This window comes from Chelonoidis abingdonii, chromosome 18 (assembly GCF_003597395.2).
Source record: "Chelonoidis abingdonii isolate Lonesome George chromosome 18, CheloAbing_2.0, whole genome shotgun sequence".
Lineage (NCBI taxonomy): Eukaryota > Metazoa > Chordata > Testudines > Testudinidae > Chelonoidis > Chelonoidis abingdonii.
This window is the reverse complement of record NC_133786.1, coordinates 6,130,694-6,145,377: the sequence shown is the minus strand read 5'-3', so window position 1 is coordinate 6,145,377 and position 14,684 is coordinate 6,130,694. Positions and strand designations below refer to the sequence as shown.

The following is a 14,684-nucleotide window of genomic DNA, read 5'->3' as shown; positions in this document are numbered from 1 at the left end:
GTCAACAGCAGAAGGCTGCATCTGTGGTTTTGGTGCAAACCTTGATATGATCACAGCAACAGCCCCACTTGAATATAAAAATTGATGGGAAGGTTCATCATCATCAGCTTCAGGGTAAAAGTTTACGAAAAAGGAACTCAGAATTGCATGTTTCCCATGCAGTCAGTGTTCCACTAAGATGGCATCAAGCCTGAAGGCGTCTCAGAGCCCTTTGCTGGTCATGGGTATGATAGACATTTATTATTTCCTTTCCCTTCTATTCCTTACTAATGTAAAAACAAAAAGGTGTTAAGACAGAAAAATTCCTCTGTGTTTAAAAAAGATTAAAAGTCTGTCACAGCTGCCGGGAAATTCAATGTCACAGCTGAAATGGATCTCTTAAGCCCATAAAGATTTGACACAAGGTCTAGTATCCAATCTCCACTGCTGGTCAATGTTGTAGACTGCAGAGGAATGTGTGCCATTCACAGATCTCTACAGAGAACACGCTACCAAAGCAGGTTTCTTCCTTTCCACATCTGTTAATCTGTTTATGTTTTGAAGCATGAGGATCGGAGATAGGTGTCCTCTGAAACACCTGAAATTTGGTGTCTTTCACCTCAAGATTTGGTTCCAAACTACCCAGGCACATCTCAAATGAAAAGTAAGGCAGCCCTTGCAATGACCCCAGCCCCATGTAACAATGGCTGATCCTGGATATCTTATATCAATAGTTCTCAACCTTTCCAGATGACTGTACCCCTTTCAGGAGTCTGATTTATCTTGCATACCCCCAAGTTTCACCTCACTTAAAATCTACTTGCTTACAAAATCAGACATAAAAATACAAAAGTGTCACAGTAAATTGCTTCCTTTCTCATTTTTACCACATAATTATAAAATAAATCAATTGGAATATAAATATTGTACTTACATTTCAGTGTAGAGTATATAGAGAAGTATAAACAAGTCATTGTCTATGCAAAATTTTAGTTTGTGCTGACTTTGCTAGTGCTTTTCATGTCACCTGTTGTAAAACTAGGCAAATATCTAGATGAGCTGATGTACCCCCTGGAAGACTCCTGCATACTCCCAGGAGTATGCCTACTCCTGGTTGGGAACCACTGTCTTATATGTCTTGATACCTGGGCAAAAAGTGGGAGGTAAAAAGTCAGTTTCCAGGTCTTGTATGTAACCCTTCTGCCAGGTGTTATCAGCAGCAAAAGAGGTCAGGTTCAATTTTCCAGGGGTTCCTTCGGAAAATGTAAATAATACTGTCTCGATCCCCCGCCCAGAAACCTGGGTAATATATATACCACCCTGGGCACCCTTGATAGGCATTATTTCCCCGCTAGTAAGCGCTGACTCCTGGGGTTTACAATAAAGAGAACTTATTAGAAGGGATGACAGAATGCACTTGGGAAAGCCAGCAATTAATTAATTAGCACTTTCTATGAGGTAAAACTCCCTCTCCCTTAGGGCATCTTAATGATAATCCCAACCTAACCCTCCTCTTGCCATTGTGAGTGGCTACTTCCCTCTGCCCCACCTGCCCACTCATCATCTGTTGTCCAAGGACCCTGGCAGTTTGGTGCTGTGGGCTGTTCCAGGGACTCTGCCTTCTGACCCAGCTGAAGTGATTGTGGGCTCTGATTGCTGAGGAGGGAGGCCCCCAGCACAGTCCCAGAGGTAAATGGAAGCTCTCTGAGTGTTCTGCCCCACAGACCTCAGCCTGACACAAAATTACTTCAGCCCACTGCCTTGAAACTGTCTTAATGCAGTGGTTTAATGAGTCATCAGCAGGGTATGGGACTCTTTGCAAAGTTCTTCCCAGCAGAAATAAACTCCTCGCAAAAATTAGAAGGGCACTCATCTCTCCCCAGTGCTGCCTAATCTTCCTTACCCAACTGGGCCTCATTACTAGGTGACCCTCCACCCCCAGCCTATATGGTGCAAATCTTTTCTCCTTCGTTTCCCAACTGGGACAATAGTATTTTATTGCCTCCAAACTTTACATGCCAAAATATCCCCAACAGTCACATAATTGAAACGCAAATGAGGCCTGGTCCACTTAGTCCCTTGCTCACCAACAGCTGTCAGCAGAGATCTCTGTCCCCAAGGGACCTTCTGCCCCTCTGGCATTCTCAAGCAGCTCAGGGCTGCTCTTTTCTGTAGTCACCAACAAATGTCACTAGTGAGCACTTTTTTCTCTATGGCTTCAGGCCACAGGGCTTTGTATGTCCACTGAAGTCAGACTCTTAATACTACTTGAGCCCAGCTACTTTTGGTAGCCAAATAGACCCAGTGGATAAAAATCCTGGCTCTGTTGCAGACAATGGCAAAACTCCCATGGGCCTCGGTGGGGATTTCACCAATTAGCTTTGAATTCTGAACATCAGTGCAGAGCAAATCATTTCCCTGCTGCCCTGTCCACACAAAACACTCACATTCACAAGCTGTAAACCATTCTTTTTATAAAACTTTCTGACATAATCCTGCTGTACCTCAGCTCCTATCTGCTCTATTCTCCTCAGAAAAGCGACTGTAGAATTAGTACCATTAGACTCCATGTTTATAGTCTCTCAGTCACTCCTAGTGCAAACATGCTTTGTTTACACGTTAAAAAAATGGGTTTTCCCTCAGAACTTCAATCCTGCAAACTCAGCCTGGGAGTCGAGGTGAGCCACTAGTGGCTTGTATGGCATCTCTAGTTATCAATTCCAAGATTTTGGAACCTTACCAATGATCTGAAGTAGTTGCGTTTTGCAGTGGCCAACTTGAGACACCTCCATTTCAGAAGGTTTGAGATGAAAATGGATGTTCCCCAAATCACAACACACTTTTGAACATCTTGGCCAAGGATTCTGTAGGGCAAATTTTGCTCACGGTGACACCTGTATATCCTGACTGCTCTGCAATTCTGCCCCAAACGACATGTGTGCAAACTCGTGATCTTCACATTTTGCCAACATTGACACTTGTGAAAGCACATGCCTGCCTCTGGAAACTACTTAGCAGTTGTACTGGTGGAGCACAGTTGGAATAGAACACAGCTCGCTCTATTATAGCTGTGTTTAACAAACAGTTAAACAAGGCAACACTTACATTTGTAACTAAAATCAGCAGGTCCAGTGGAATACACCCAGGGAACAGATCTGTTGGTAAGAAGGTGTCATTTTTAAAGTCACTGTTCAGAGTGAATCTTCATTAATCAAGCACGTGAAGATTATTGGATTGGAAACTTGCTTGTGATGGGTTGTGTGTGGAGGGGGAAAATACATTGAAAGTCTCCATTAATAATTTGTCAAAAAACCTCAAAGGTTGGACAATCAGAGGTAAGTCTATACCCTCAATAATGACTGTGACACAGGGAATCAGCATAGTCTAAACCAATAGGGTAGCCATTAGAGAAGTGTGTTCTAGTGATGGAAGCACTGGACTAGAACTCAGGACACCTGGGTTCTTCTGCTTGCATGCTGGGTAACATTGGGCAAGTCACTGCACGTCCCTGTACCTCAGTTTCCCTATTTGTAAGATGGGAATAATGAATGATACTTACCTCCTTTGTCAAGCGCTTTGAAATCTATTGATGAATAGTGGTATACAAAGGTAAAGTATTATTTAGTTTGCTCTTAGTTTCTTTCTCTTCATCTAAAATAAATATTGTTTAGACTGAAAGTTCATGGTTTTGCTGTGAGCTTGGGGAAAAAAGTGTAACAATATGATGTCTTAGAGAAGAAAACAGCCATTTATTTTCTCACATTTTTTTACATCATAATCCTCATACAACAGTTGTCAGCGTAACATTTAATACATTTTTTAAAAAAACCCACAAAGATTACTTGCAAAATTATATATATTTTAATATCCAAAAATACATTGCATATATATAGTAGCAAAAGCCCATTTCCATGGGCAAATTTTTTTAATAATTTTTTTATTTTTTTTGCGATTATTGCAGTAATGTTACCTATAAACATTCCAAAAGCACTAAGACCTAAACTGATTCGCTTGATCTTGTTTTCCTCTTTTGTTAAATAATGGCATCAGTGCTTCTGTTTAAAGTTATGAACAAACTATAATGTTCTGTTTTAAGGTCCCAATTCTGCAAGCAAATACACGTGGACTAAACCTTGCACTGACACAGACATTCAGAGGTTATGTCTACACTAGATATTTTTGCTCCTGTTTAATGATTGCCAGTTAATTCCAAATTAGCTAATAAGCTTGTAAGTACCAATCTAAGACCTCTATAAATATTTGTTCCAAGATCTTCATGTTTCTGTCCTGAAATGAACATTCCTGGATCATCAAGACTAGCTTCGCAAATTAGAGGTAGTTGAAAATTTTCAAATGTTTGATGAAAATGTTCTGCAAAAGCTTTTCAAAAAATTTTTTTGGGGGGAGGAATGTTTGCTGATTTTCATCCAGTTTTAAAGAATTATCAAAATGTTTGAAAAACTCAGTTTTGATGGAAAATTGTTGTGAAAAATTTGGAAAATGTTGATGCATTTTTTCAACTAGCTTGAATACAAACATGTTGGCCGATTTGAGTTAATTAGCAATCAACGAACTCAAGCTAAAACAGGAGCACAAAAACTGTGCTTTAGACACTCCCAGTGAGCTCAGATGTGTTCCATACTAGTATAGGAAAGAAATCTGCCTGGATCCGGTTGTGGGATCAGGGCTATATTCCCACCAGATACGTTACATGTATCTTTTTTTCATTTTAATTTTTTTTAGCAAAAAGTACAAAGCTATAGCCCAAATGTACAGATTGAAAAGATGTACAAATTACATTTTAAAAAAAACCAAACAAAAAAACCAGACAAACAACAACATAAAAACCCACAAACAACTGATCTGGTAGTAAAAATAACCTGCATTTGTGACTGAGGTCAACTCGTTTTATTTCATCTTTCTTTTAATATTGTGAGATATAGGGAAAAAATAACTCTGCATAACTTATACAGTAAGTAGCCTTCTGATTAGCTGACCCTTAGAACGACGGTCTGACAAACGCACAGCGTTCGCGAATCGGTAGCGCTTAGCGATCCTGAAAGCTTTGGCAGAGCTCTCCAGGATCTGCTGTCGTTTATTTCATTTTTGCTCTCAAGGAATGTCTGTGCTTGATGTTAGGTTACTTTCTTTTGTTCTGGTCTCAGATGTTTCTGGAGTTAATATACAGTCCAACACAAGTTGCACACTCTAGAAAGGTTCCTTCAATGCCCTTTACTTCTTTATATATATAAAATTTCCAGTTGGGTGAAAAACCTCGTTGGCCTTAATTAAAGCTAAGATTCCAGTTGCCATCCTCTGCAGCCCCAGATCTTCACAACATAATATCTAACTCTTCCATCCTCTCCTTGAAATCAGAAACCCTCCCGCCAAAAACACATGTCGTACTAAGTCCCTGTTAAACAAACATAGCATTCTTCTAAGACCCACGGCTGGATATATGTCTTGTTAAGAGCCTTCGGACTGCTAAACATTTTTTTCTCTGGTCTCGTAAAAATTCAAATGCTGATAATCATTCCATGTTGTGGTGAGCAATCTTCACGGGCAGTTCCTATAGAGGACATAAGACTTAGAACCAAAATAAAAACACAGAGTACTGGCCTGCAGAGGTATCCATCTCTCAGTTCAAGACAGAAGAGGCAAAATTATCACAAAAAAAAAAAGAGAGAGAGGTTTGATCCAAGAATAACTAATATCCAGTTTTTAATTCCCCCTCCCCCCAACAATGGCCCACAAAATATCCAGAAAAGGTCCAAAAAATCCCAGAAGTAAAGAGAACATCCAACCAGATTGATAAAGGCCACTGAAGGTAAAAACATCTAGTAGTAGCTGCCCAAGTGCGATGGTACATGAGTGTTGGGATGACGCGGGACACTGGGGTTTGGGTAGATGCTGCCCGTAGGGGAGGTCCAATAGGATGCTGCTGCTCCGAAGAAACTGGATGATGTGACAGGCATGGAGGAAGCGTGGGGGGGCACAAAGTTCACCTTCTGTTGATGGGCATGGTAAGAAGGCATATAGGAAAGATCTGATGGATACTTGTACATTGAAGACTCAGTTGGATGAGGCTGGAGAGCCTGGGCAATGCCATGAAAGTCAAATTTGTAGGCATACCTTTTGCCGTGCACTTTGGTCATAATGTTCTTGTCATAGTAGTATCGGAGGGCTCGGCTCAGCTTGTCGTAATTCATGTTGGGCTTGCTCTTGCGCTCTCCCCAGCGCCTGGCCACCTCGTCGGGGTCTGTCATCTTGAACTCCCCATTGGTCCCCTCCCACGTGATGCAGTTGGCATTGGAACTGTCTGACAGCAACTCAAGGAGGAACTGCCACAGCTGGATCTGCCCACTCCCTGCATGAAGCGAGCCAAAGAGAAAAGGAAATGACATTCCATTTCCTGTTTAAATCAAAAGACAAAGACAGGAAACAGAGGGACTATCTCAATCTTTGAGTTTCCTTCAAGCCTTACAAACTCTTGTGGAGGGTCAGCCCACCTATTCCCAGCAAACAAGTCACTCAGCCTCTTCTTCTGTTTGAGGTCAGACTAGCTGATCAGAATGGTCCCCTCTGGCATTAAAATCGACAAATCTACAAAGCATTCAGAAATGAGCTTTTTATGAACATGGTTATTATTCAGAATTATTCACTAAATAGCTGATATAAGTGTATTTCGACCTCACTTTGCTCACTAACTATTTTCATAACTATTGCTGCAAATACCTGCAGTTCATAATTTGCCATGTGCAGCCTTGTGGCTGATCACCTAAATCACAGTATTATTTCTTTCTTCTCTCAGACTGGATGACTCCTAGACTATTTCAAGATGGCCGTATTAACACTTCCTGTAAGGAGGCTCATAAGAATCCGTTTTTGCGTGTGCATACAACACCTTCTCCCTCTGCGAACAGAACATGTGCTTGTGCAAATGTAACCCAAATTAACGCCAAGGTGGGGTTTTTGTCCCCCTCTTGTGGCTGGGCCATGTAAAGAGGTTTACGAGATTGCAACAGCCTCAATGCTAATCGACCTTGTCAGTTAGCTCAAGCAAATGATGCTCATGCTCTTGCTCCTATTACCAGAGGTCTGTAGATGACTTGATCAGGGGTCATTGTGTAAACATAGGAAGCCTGCAAAAGGTTTCCACAGAAGCTAGCTAAGAGCTTAAGCGATTTAGGTCTTCTACTCTGTGGTGTAGTATTAAAGTTCCTGGGTTCAAATCTGGTTAGCTGCTTTGAGGGGGAAAGGTAGAATACTTGTGGTGAGCAACTTCATGCGGTGTCCAATACCGAAGATGTGACTTCATTGTTTGTATTCAAACAAAGACTATTTGGCACTATCCACCCAGTTTTACTCTTGCATAGTCCTTTTACTATATCATTTGCCCACCCTGGCCTTATAATGGTGAAATGTCACTCCTGGGGAAGACAGTCAGTCAAGACCCTTCTTACTACTGTATTTAAGGCCCATGGCGGGGACTGCACATGGAAGCTACCAATAGTATAGCCATGTAGGGGATCATGAAGAAATTCTCCACACCAGCTGCCATGACCAGCACAGAGGGCAGTGGCAAGGACAGATGTGGGATCCGCTCCTATGCAATCCAATGGCCCCTATACTCTACACAAGCAGCAGAGGGACAAAAGCTACGATTCCAGCCGAGTCTGAAGCAGTGACTCATGACAGAGTTGGCCCATTAAACCAGAGATGGAATTTGCCTTTAAGATAGTGGTCTGGTGTCCCAAACTGAACTCACCTGGGTTGGCTAAGCGGCTGCTGGTGGGTCCCAGAATTTGATAGGGATCTAAACAAAGAGACAAGAAATCTTTTCTTTACTCTACTGCACAAAAAGAAACAAAGCACTTCTCTATTTTTCTTAACCAGAATAATCAGATGTCCATTTTCCTTCCTTTTTTACATTGCCACTCCTCTCCCACTAATCACTCCCATTGGTCTCTTATGTTGTTTAATGAACGGACACACATTATTTAGGGAGGATTAAATAACCTAGTGGCTGCTGCACTGTTTTCATAGTGTATCCCAGTTTTTAAGATCAAAATTCCCACTGGACACAAGCCACAGCACCAGCTACAGCAGTTGGCTGCATGAAAACATAGCATCAGGCAAGCACAACACGACTGGATCAGAGCAAATACATTTGCTTTAATGTGAGCAGTTGGGCCACTTGCGTAAGTGTGCCACATTTTCTAGCTGGGCTGATTATTTCCTCTTCATGTGTGCAGGTGGGATTTTCAGAAACGCTCCGTGTTGGCTCAGCTCTGCTCCCAGTGACGTCAATGGAAGATTGGTCCAGCTCAGCTCTGACTAAAATCAATAGGTGTTTTACTGCAGATGCTAACGGAAGCAGAATGAGGCTCCTGCTGAATGCTTTTTAGAAATTCCATCATGCGTTTATTAGGAATGAATCTTCCCCCTTTTCCTGGGGCCCCACTGCTGTAATCTCTCTACTTCATAGACTCAAAGACTCATAGACTTTAAGGTCAGAAGGGACCATTATGATCTAGTTCCCTTCATTGTCCCTTGGATTTTGGTGTTGGCTCATGGCTGACTTTACATCTTAACAAAGAAAGCTACAAAGCAACTGTGCAGAACACTGAGAGGGTGTCATTTAGTTGGGAAACCCAATCCATTGGGAAACCCAAGCAAGAAGTATCACTGCTTGAAGCCTGATTCGACTTGATTCTCTTATTTACGGTGCTTTGATAGTGGTGTACCTCTGTGGACTTGGTTGGAGATGCTTCCAATATATATTGGTATAAGGGAGGTTAGAATCCAGCCCGTAGACCTTTCACCCCTGTGGCAGAAGCAGCTCCATTCACTAGCTGTTTCAGAATCCTTTACACTGCCTGCTGTGGGATGTCAAAGCAGATACAAAAGCAGCTGACACTAAGGATTTTGAACTCTGCACATGCCAAAGCTGATATAGGGACATCGCTTTTAAATGGGGGGAGGGGCGTCCATAAGCAGCCAGAAGAAAGTATTTTTGGATAAGCCTTGTTGGTGGATGAACAGAGTTGACCGAGTATTATAAGTGTTTGAGCCCATTTAACTTGTGCCTAAGACTGTCCTTGCTTGAAACATTACAATATCAGGTTGGGAAATGAACTTGTTTATGGGATACAGCCGAGCACACACTGGACACATTTACCTGGTTGCGGTCGTTGCTGTTCTGTATTCTTATTCACAGTTTGAGTACCTGCAACTGGGGGACCTGTAATAACAGGAAAAATGAGATCTTAGGTGTACTGCAACCAGAGGAGAGGAAACAAATAGGGAACAAGATGGATACAGTGTAGACATGAACATGACCAAGCCAGTGGAGGTGGGCAGGAAACAGTTTTGTAGTCACATGGCAATTGTTGAGTTTTCATACATATTTATTACCGTGAACAGGGATGAAAAGTCAAAATCACAATTTTCATCAATGGAAACATTTTAAATAATTTTCAATCAGGTCAAACTAAATGCTTCCATTTGATCATTTTAACCTTTTGAAATTCTTTTTTACTCTCAGTTAGCCTAAATTTTGAAAGCAACAGTTGCTTCAAATTGAAAAATGGAATTTTTTGTTTCGAAAAGGGCAAAATGGGATGTCAACAATTTCTCAACTTTTTTCTGGAATTTTTTTTGAAACGGGAAATTCGCGAAACGAGCCTTTCCCATGAACAATTTTGGTTTTGGAAAATCGACATTTTTCTGAAGAAAAAAAAAGTGGTCAAAAAATTCCTGACCAGCACTACAAATCAGTTCAACCTTAGCCCTAGCATGTGCTTCACCCATGCAGATCCTCACTGATAACAGAGATAAAGCTATAAACGAAAGCATGGTCTTCCCATTCTGCGTGAGCATTTTATATAAAGCTCCTAAAGAGAAAGTACTGATTTAGGGCCAAATTTTGCCAGTCTTACCCCAGATGAGTAATATCTTGATCAGGGACAACTTGTGGCCCCAGGACATGTGACACCAGTGAAAGAAGAGGAGAATATGCCTCAGTGACAGCTAGTTATACTGGCTAAGATAAAAAATTGCATGGTCTAGCAATCTACCTCCTTCAGGGCATAAACCTACCATTTGGGGGAAGCATGAAATCCAGCCCTACCCTGTAGTATTGCAAAATTATATGAATTATGAAAATAATTAACAACTAGAATAATATGCATATCTATAGGATCATCCATATGATGACTTCAATGTGCTTTACAAATATTAAGGGCCAAAATTTGCTACTTTTTCTTATGGTAAGTGGCACCTTTCTCTTTTGAGCAGTAGTAAGGTATTGGAGTACGGTGTTACTCATCATGACTAACTGTATCAGAATCTGGCTCAATGTAAAGATGGCTCCAATGAATTAAGTCTCACAAGAGACTGGAAGTTAATAGGGCCTGGATCCTCAGTCATTCTGATGTCTGTACAACAAGCAAACCAAACCTAGCCCAACTCATGACCAAGTTTCAATCCTCTGCATCAGAATTTGCCACCTCCAACATGGCTACTTACTTTTGGTGAGGCTGGAGTTTATGTTATTGCCCCATCCGGCTCTTCTGACCGCATCATAGGAGGGATCTAATGACAAACGACAAGAGGGAAGGAAGAGTTGAGTTCAGACTGTGCCAGGAAGGCTAGACAGGTGGCTAGTTGTGATTATGGCTTAAGAAATTTTACACACTCTTTAGTTACTTTGTCTCCATGTCCTGGCCTACATATGTGTTTCAGCCACCTGTTATGTACTGTCCATCGTAGTGCAAGGGCCTTGGGGCCTGTCATTTTTGATCTCTCTGTACAGTACCTGGCACAATAGGGCTCTAACCTGTCTGACCTGTGGGCACTGCCACAATATGAATGTTAAATAGTAAGACATGGCATGGGACAGGTGGAGCTTTGGGGACACATTGTGCAGGAGGTGGCTGGCAGAGGGTGGGAGGAGGGCTGAGGCCTGGACCCCCGTCTCCTCCCTGCACAGGTGGTAGTAGCATGGACTGGGCCTGTGCTTGACTCCTGTCAGGAGGCACAAGTTGGCGATGGAGGGCAGGGAGGAAAACAAAAGCGCTTAGTGCCCTCCATCCCGTTTTGTACAACCGTGCTAGTGTCAGGCGCCATCTGGTCCCATGGGAATAGACGGGGTGGACTGAGGCTAAATGTAAACTGAACCCAACAAAATCTGAATTTCTGTCTAGTCAGAATCTGCCTCTTAGCTGCCCCCCATCCTCCCAAATATCTGTGCCTTCTTTCCACTCCAGAGCCCTTGCTCATCCTTCCGGGCCCATCGCGAGGCTTCAATTAGGTGTGCCTTGGACAGCCAGCCGTTCCTCTGCCTCACTGCTTCTTCTGGCTGCCCTGTGGTTGCGTGGTATGGATACCAAGGAGCCTGCCTTAAAAACTGGTAAATATCCAGGAAACAGAGGAAATGTTCATGGTTTAGGAGAGGTTGGACAGAAAGGAAAGTTCACAATGGAGATCATGAAAAATATCTTGATGGGGAGCTGTACTGGGCTCCTAAGGGGAAGGGTGGAAGCCCATGCACTTTAACAACTGACCTGGGTAAAGCTCTGGAAAATCTGGGTCTTTGCAGGGAGATGTACTAGATGACTTGGTAGAGCAGCTGCCATTAAAAAATCAACATTTCCCAGCACTTATTACCAGGGGTGGCTCTAGGCATTTTGCCTCCCCAAGCACAGCAGGCAGGCTGCCTTCGGTGGCTTGCCTGTGGAGGGTGCTGCTGGGAAGTCTGCCGAAGTCGCAGGACCAGCGGACCCTCCGCAGGCATGCCGCCGAGGGCAACCTGCCTACCGCCCTCGTGGCGCTGGCAGAGTGCCCCCTGCAGCTTGCCGCTCCAAGCACACACTTGGCATGCTGTGGCCTGGAGCCACCCTGCTTATTACTGCACAGAGTATCTGAAATGCCGCAGTTATTTCCTTACACTTAGAAGAAAGAACCTTGCTAAACACTGAGTGGTGACCACAGCAAGTTTTTTCTGTCTCTGACCTCTGTGAATCATGGGCAGCCCTAAGTTATGGGTCCAGATCCACAGCAGGTGTCAATCAGTGAAGTTCCATGCCAATTGACATCAAGTGAGGATCTAGCCCATGATTGATTCGGAAGCTTCAGGAAACCTTCCAAGGACATTGAAGGAGCCCTGGAAGGGTGCAGCAAAGCATTGTGTTAGCAAAAGGAGGAAAAACAATGGGCTCTGATTTCACAACAAGCAACACTGGTGGGTGAGGATTGGCTTGTGGCCAAGATGTGTAAGCAGAGTCAGGATGAGCTGTACCGTGTCATCAGAATCCTACATTTTAAATCCCTAGTTTTCTTTTACTGTTATTGCTGAACAGTTCACAATCCACGTTTTCCCAAGCCCATCTTCTCACTCTTGTCCTGGAATGGCTGGACAGAAAAACCACTCAAGGACCAGACTTAGAGGTAGCGAAGGGACGAGCCATTAGATTATTCAACATGAACCAAGCCAGGGCTTTAAACCAAAAAGGATTCCAAAGTCTCCTTGTGGACAACAAAGAAACCATAAAAACCATGCTAACATGCAACATTAAAAGTAACCATCATCCTCGTCAGAAAGCACCAGATGAACTGTTGCCCCCAAACTCCTTCTGCAACTCCTCGAGTGGATAAGAGCCTTTGTCCGTTCTCATGGTTTGGGGCTGGAGAAGAGCAAGGAGACCAGAGTAAATCTCCTTGTAGAAAAATCCATGTGCACTCACCCAGTCCATCTGGCTCTGCAAAAGCCTCTTCAGTTTTTTAAATTAGTTATTGGCATGAAAAGAAAAACAGAAAGAGGGAGCATGGAGGGGAGGAGAGGAAAGAGAGAGAAAAGGGAGGAAGGAGCTCATTTAACTTGTCCGTTTTTATTTTTATTTTACTGTTGTTTGTAATAGAAACCACAATCCCTGCTGCAAATAGGTCAGACTTTAAAACAACCCACTGTGCATTAAGAATCCGACAAGACATCTCTCAAGGACAGAGGCCAGTCTGGGTTTCTTGTTCTTCCAGCGGCAGTGCTGGGGACTGGTTCCCAGCCGTATTTTGCCAAGTGAACCTTTCTACCTGGCTAAGAGCCACTGGCGTAAACAAGCAAAGCTGCAGTGGAGTTTTCCCCTGCTTGAAACCATTGGTGGAAATTGCACCTTGTGCTGTCTACACTAGGGGCTTGCACCAGTGTCAGTATGGTAGTGTGTGAAATCAGAGCACAATAGATAAGGCTTAAATTGTAGCCCATTTCCCTTGTAACCAAATGGCTTCTTCTTCCCCATCCTTTGCAGCCAGCTATTGACTTTCATTTCTTTCCTTTGATAATCCTTGGCAGGTACATAAAACTGCATATTAACTCTAAGCTTTTGGCATCATTTGCCAGCAAGCTAAGGCCCAGGAGCCCCACTAAAACGGTGACAGGAAGATGGCAGAGTGGCACTGCAGGGCTCTGGTTAAAGAAGGAAGGGGGTCGTTTCTGAGATGTGTCCAGAGAAGTTTTAAGTTTCTTTCAACTTTTCTAATTCAACTTGCAACTTGCCACCTTCAGATCCTGTGAGCGACGGCATTATTTCTAGATTGGGTTAGGGGCTGAAAGCAGAACCTTGCTAATGCACATGACATGACTGGCTGACCCACAGTGTATCAACACAACAAAAAAGAAAAGATAACAGCAGAACATTTTGTGTCTAAAGATCCCAAGCACTCCATAGTGGTGGCCTGGATGATTAGCCACATTTTACAGATGGGGAAACTGAGGTATGGAGCAGCAATGGATGATTTAGTTGGGGTTGGTCCTGCTTTGAGCAGGGGGTGGGACTAGATGACCTCCTGAGGTCCCTTCCAACCCTGGTATTCTATGATTCTATGAATGTGACTTGCCCATGGTCACGTAGAGCCAGAGTGTAGCCCACATCTCCTGCTTGCCATTCCAAAGCTTTAACTGCAAATCTGTGCTCACTCTTGCAATCAAAAATACTGGATCAAGACACAGAGGGCCAGATTCTCAGCAGGTGTAAATCAGAGTAACGGCATTGACTTCTACCGAATGAGGCTGATTTACACCTGCTCAGGATCTGCTCCTGGGCGGAGATTGCCCAGAATGACGTTAAAGTCATTAATCATTTTAAAGCTTTCGGCGCTGGTTTCTTTGCACCCTTCTTCCAATAGGCAGCTGACTCAGGAGTGCAAGGATGGTGTTGTGATTACAGTAGCGGTCAGAAAACCCAGTTTAATTCCCCCCTCTCTCTTCCTATGTGACCTTGGGCAAAGTACTTAGTCTCCCTTTGTTTCAGTTCCCCATCTACAAAATGGGGATAAGATACTTCTCTACCTCTTGGGGTGGATTGTAGGATTAATACCTTATAAGCCCCTTCAGTGCTATTGGGAAGGGGGCCGAATAAGGTTAATAAATAGTTCCTCCATTGTATGGCACAAGAGGTGAGAGAGATTCAGCACAACAGCCAGTCATGCAGGTTTTGCTGTGGAAAACAGCTCACTCGTGCTCTCTCTCAAGCAGTGCAAGTTTCCACCTCTCTCAAAAAACAAAACAATCGAATCTGCCAACGTTTTTTTTTCTTCACAAAAAGTTGTGCAATGTGAATGAACCACAGCAATATGGCCAGCTTCTAGTCCCAGATTCTAAAGCTGAACGTGTTTAAAACAAAATGGAAAAGGCAGAGCCAGGGAACCCA

At 43.2% G+C, this 14,684-nt stretch overlaps 1 protein-coding gene across 3 annotated transcripts in view; it reads right to left on the bottom strand.

The window, feature by feature from the left end:
- Positions 1-3,708: 3,708 nt before the first annotated feature.
- Positions 3,709-14,684, bottom strand: part of FLI1 (Fli-1 proto-oncogene, ETS transcription factor) — a 116,424-nt gene continuing 105,448 nt past the window's right edge. For all 3 annotated transcript variants that reach the window (XM_032772003.2, XM_032772004.2, XM_032772005.2), the window contains 4 exons: positions 10,510-10,575; positions 9,161-9,223; positions 7,748-7,795; positions 3,709-6,346 (listed from right to left, as the gene is read on the bottom strand). In XM_032772003.2, the coding sequence (XP_032627894.1) occupies positions 5,817-6,346; positions 7,748-7,795; positions 9,161-9,223; positions 10,510-10,575 (707 nt within the window). In that variant the 3' untranslated portion in view covers positions 3,709-5,816. The remainder of the gene's footprint in view (positions 6,347-7,747; positions 7,796-9,160; positions 9,224-10,509; positions 10,576-14,684) is intronic.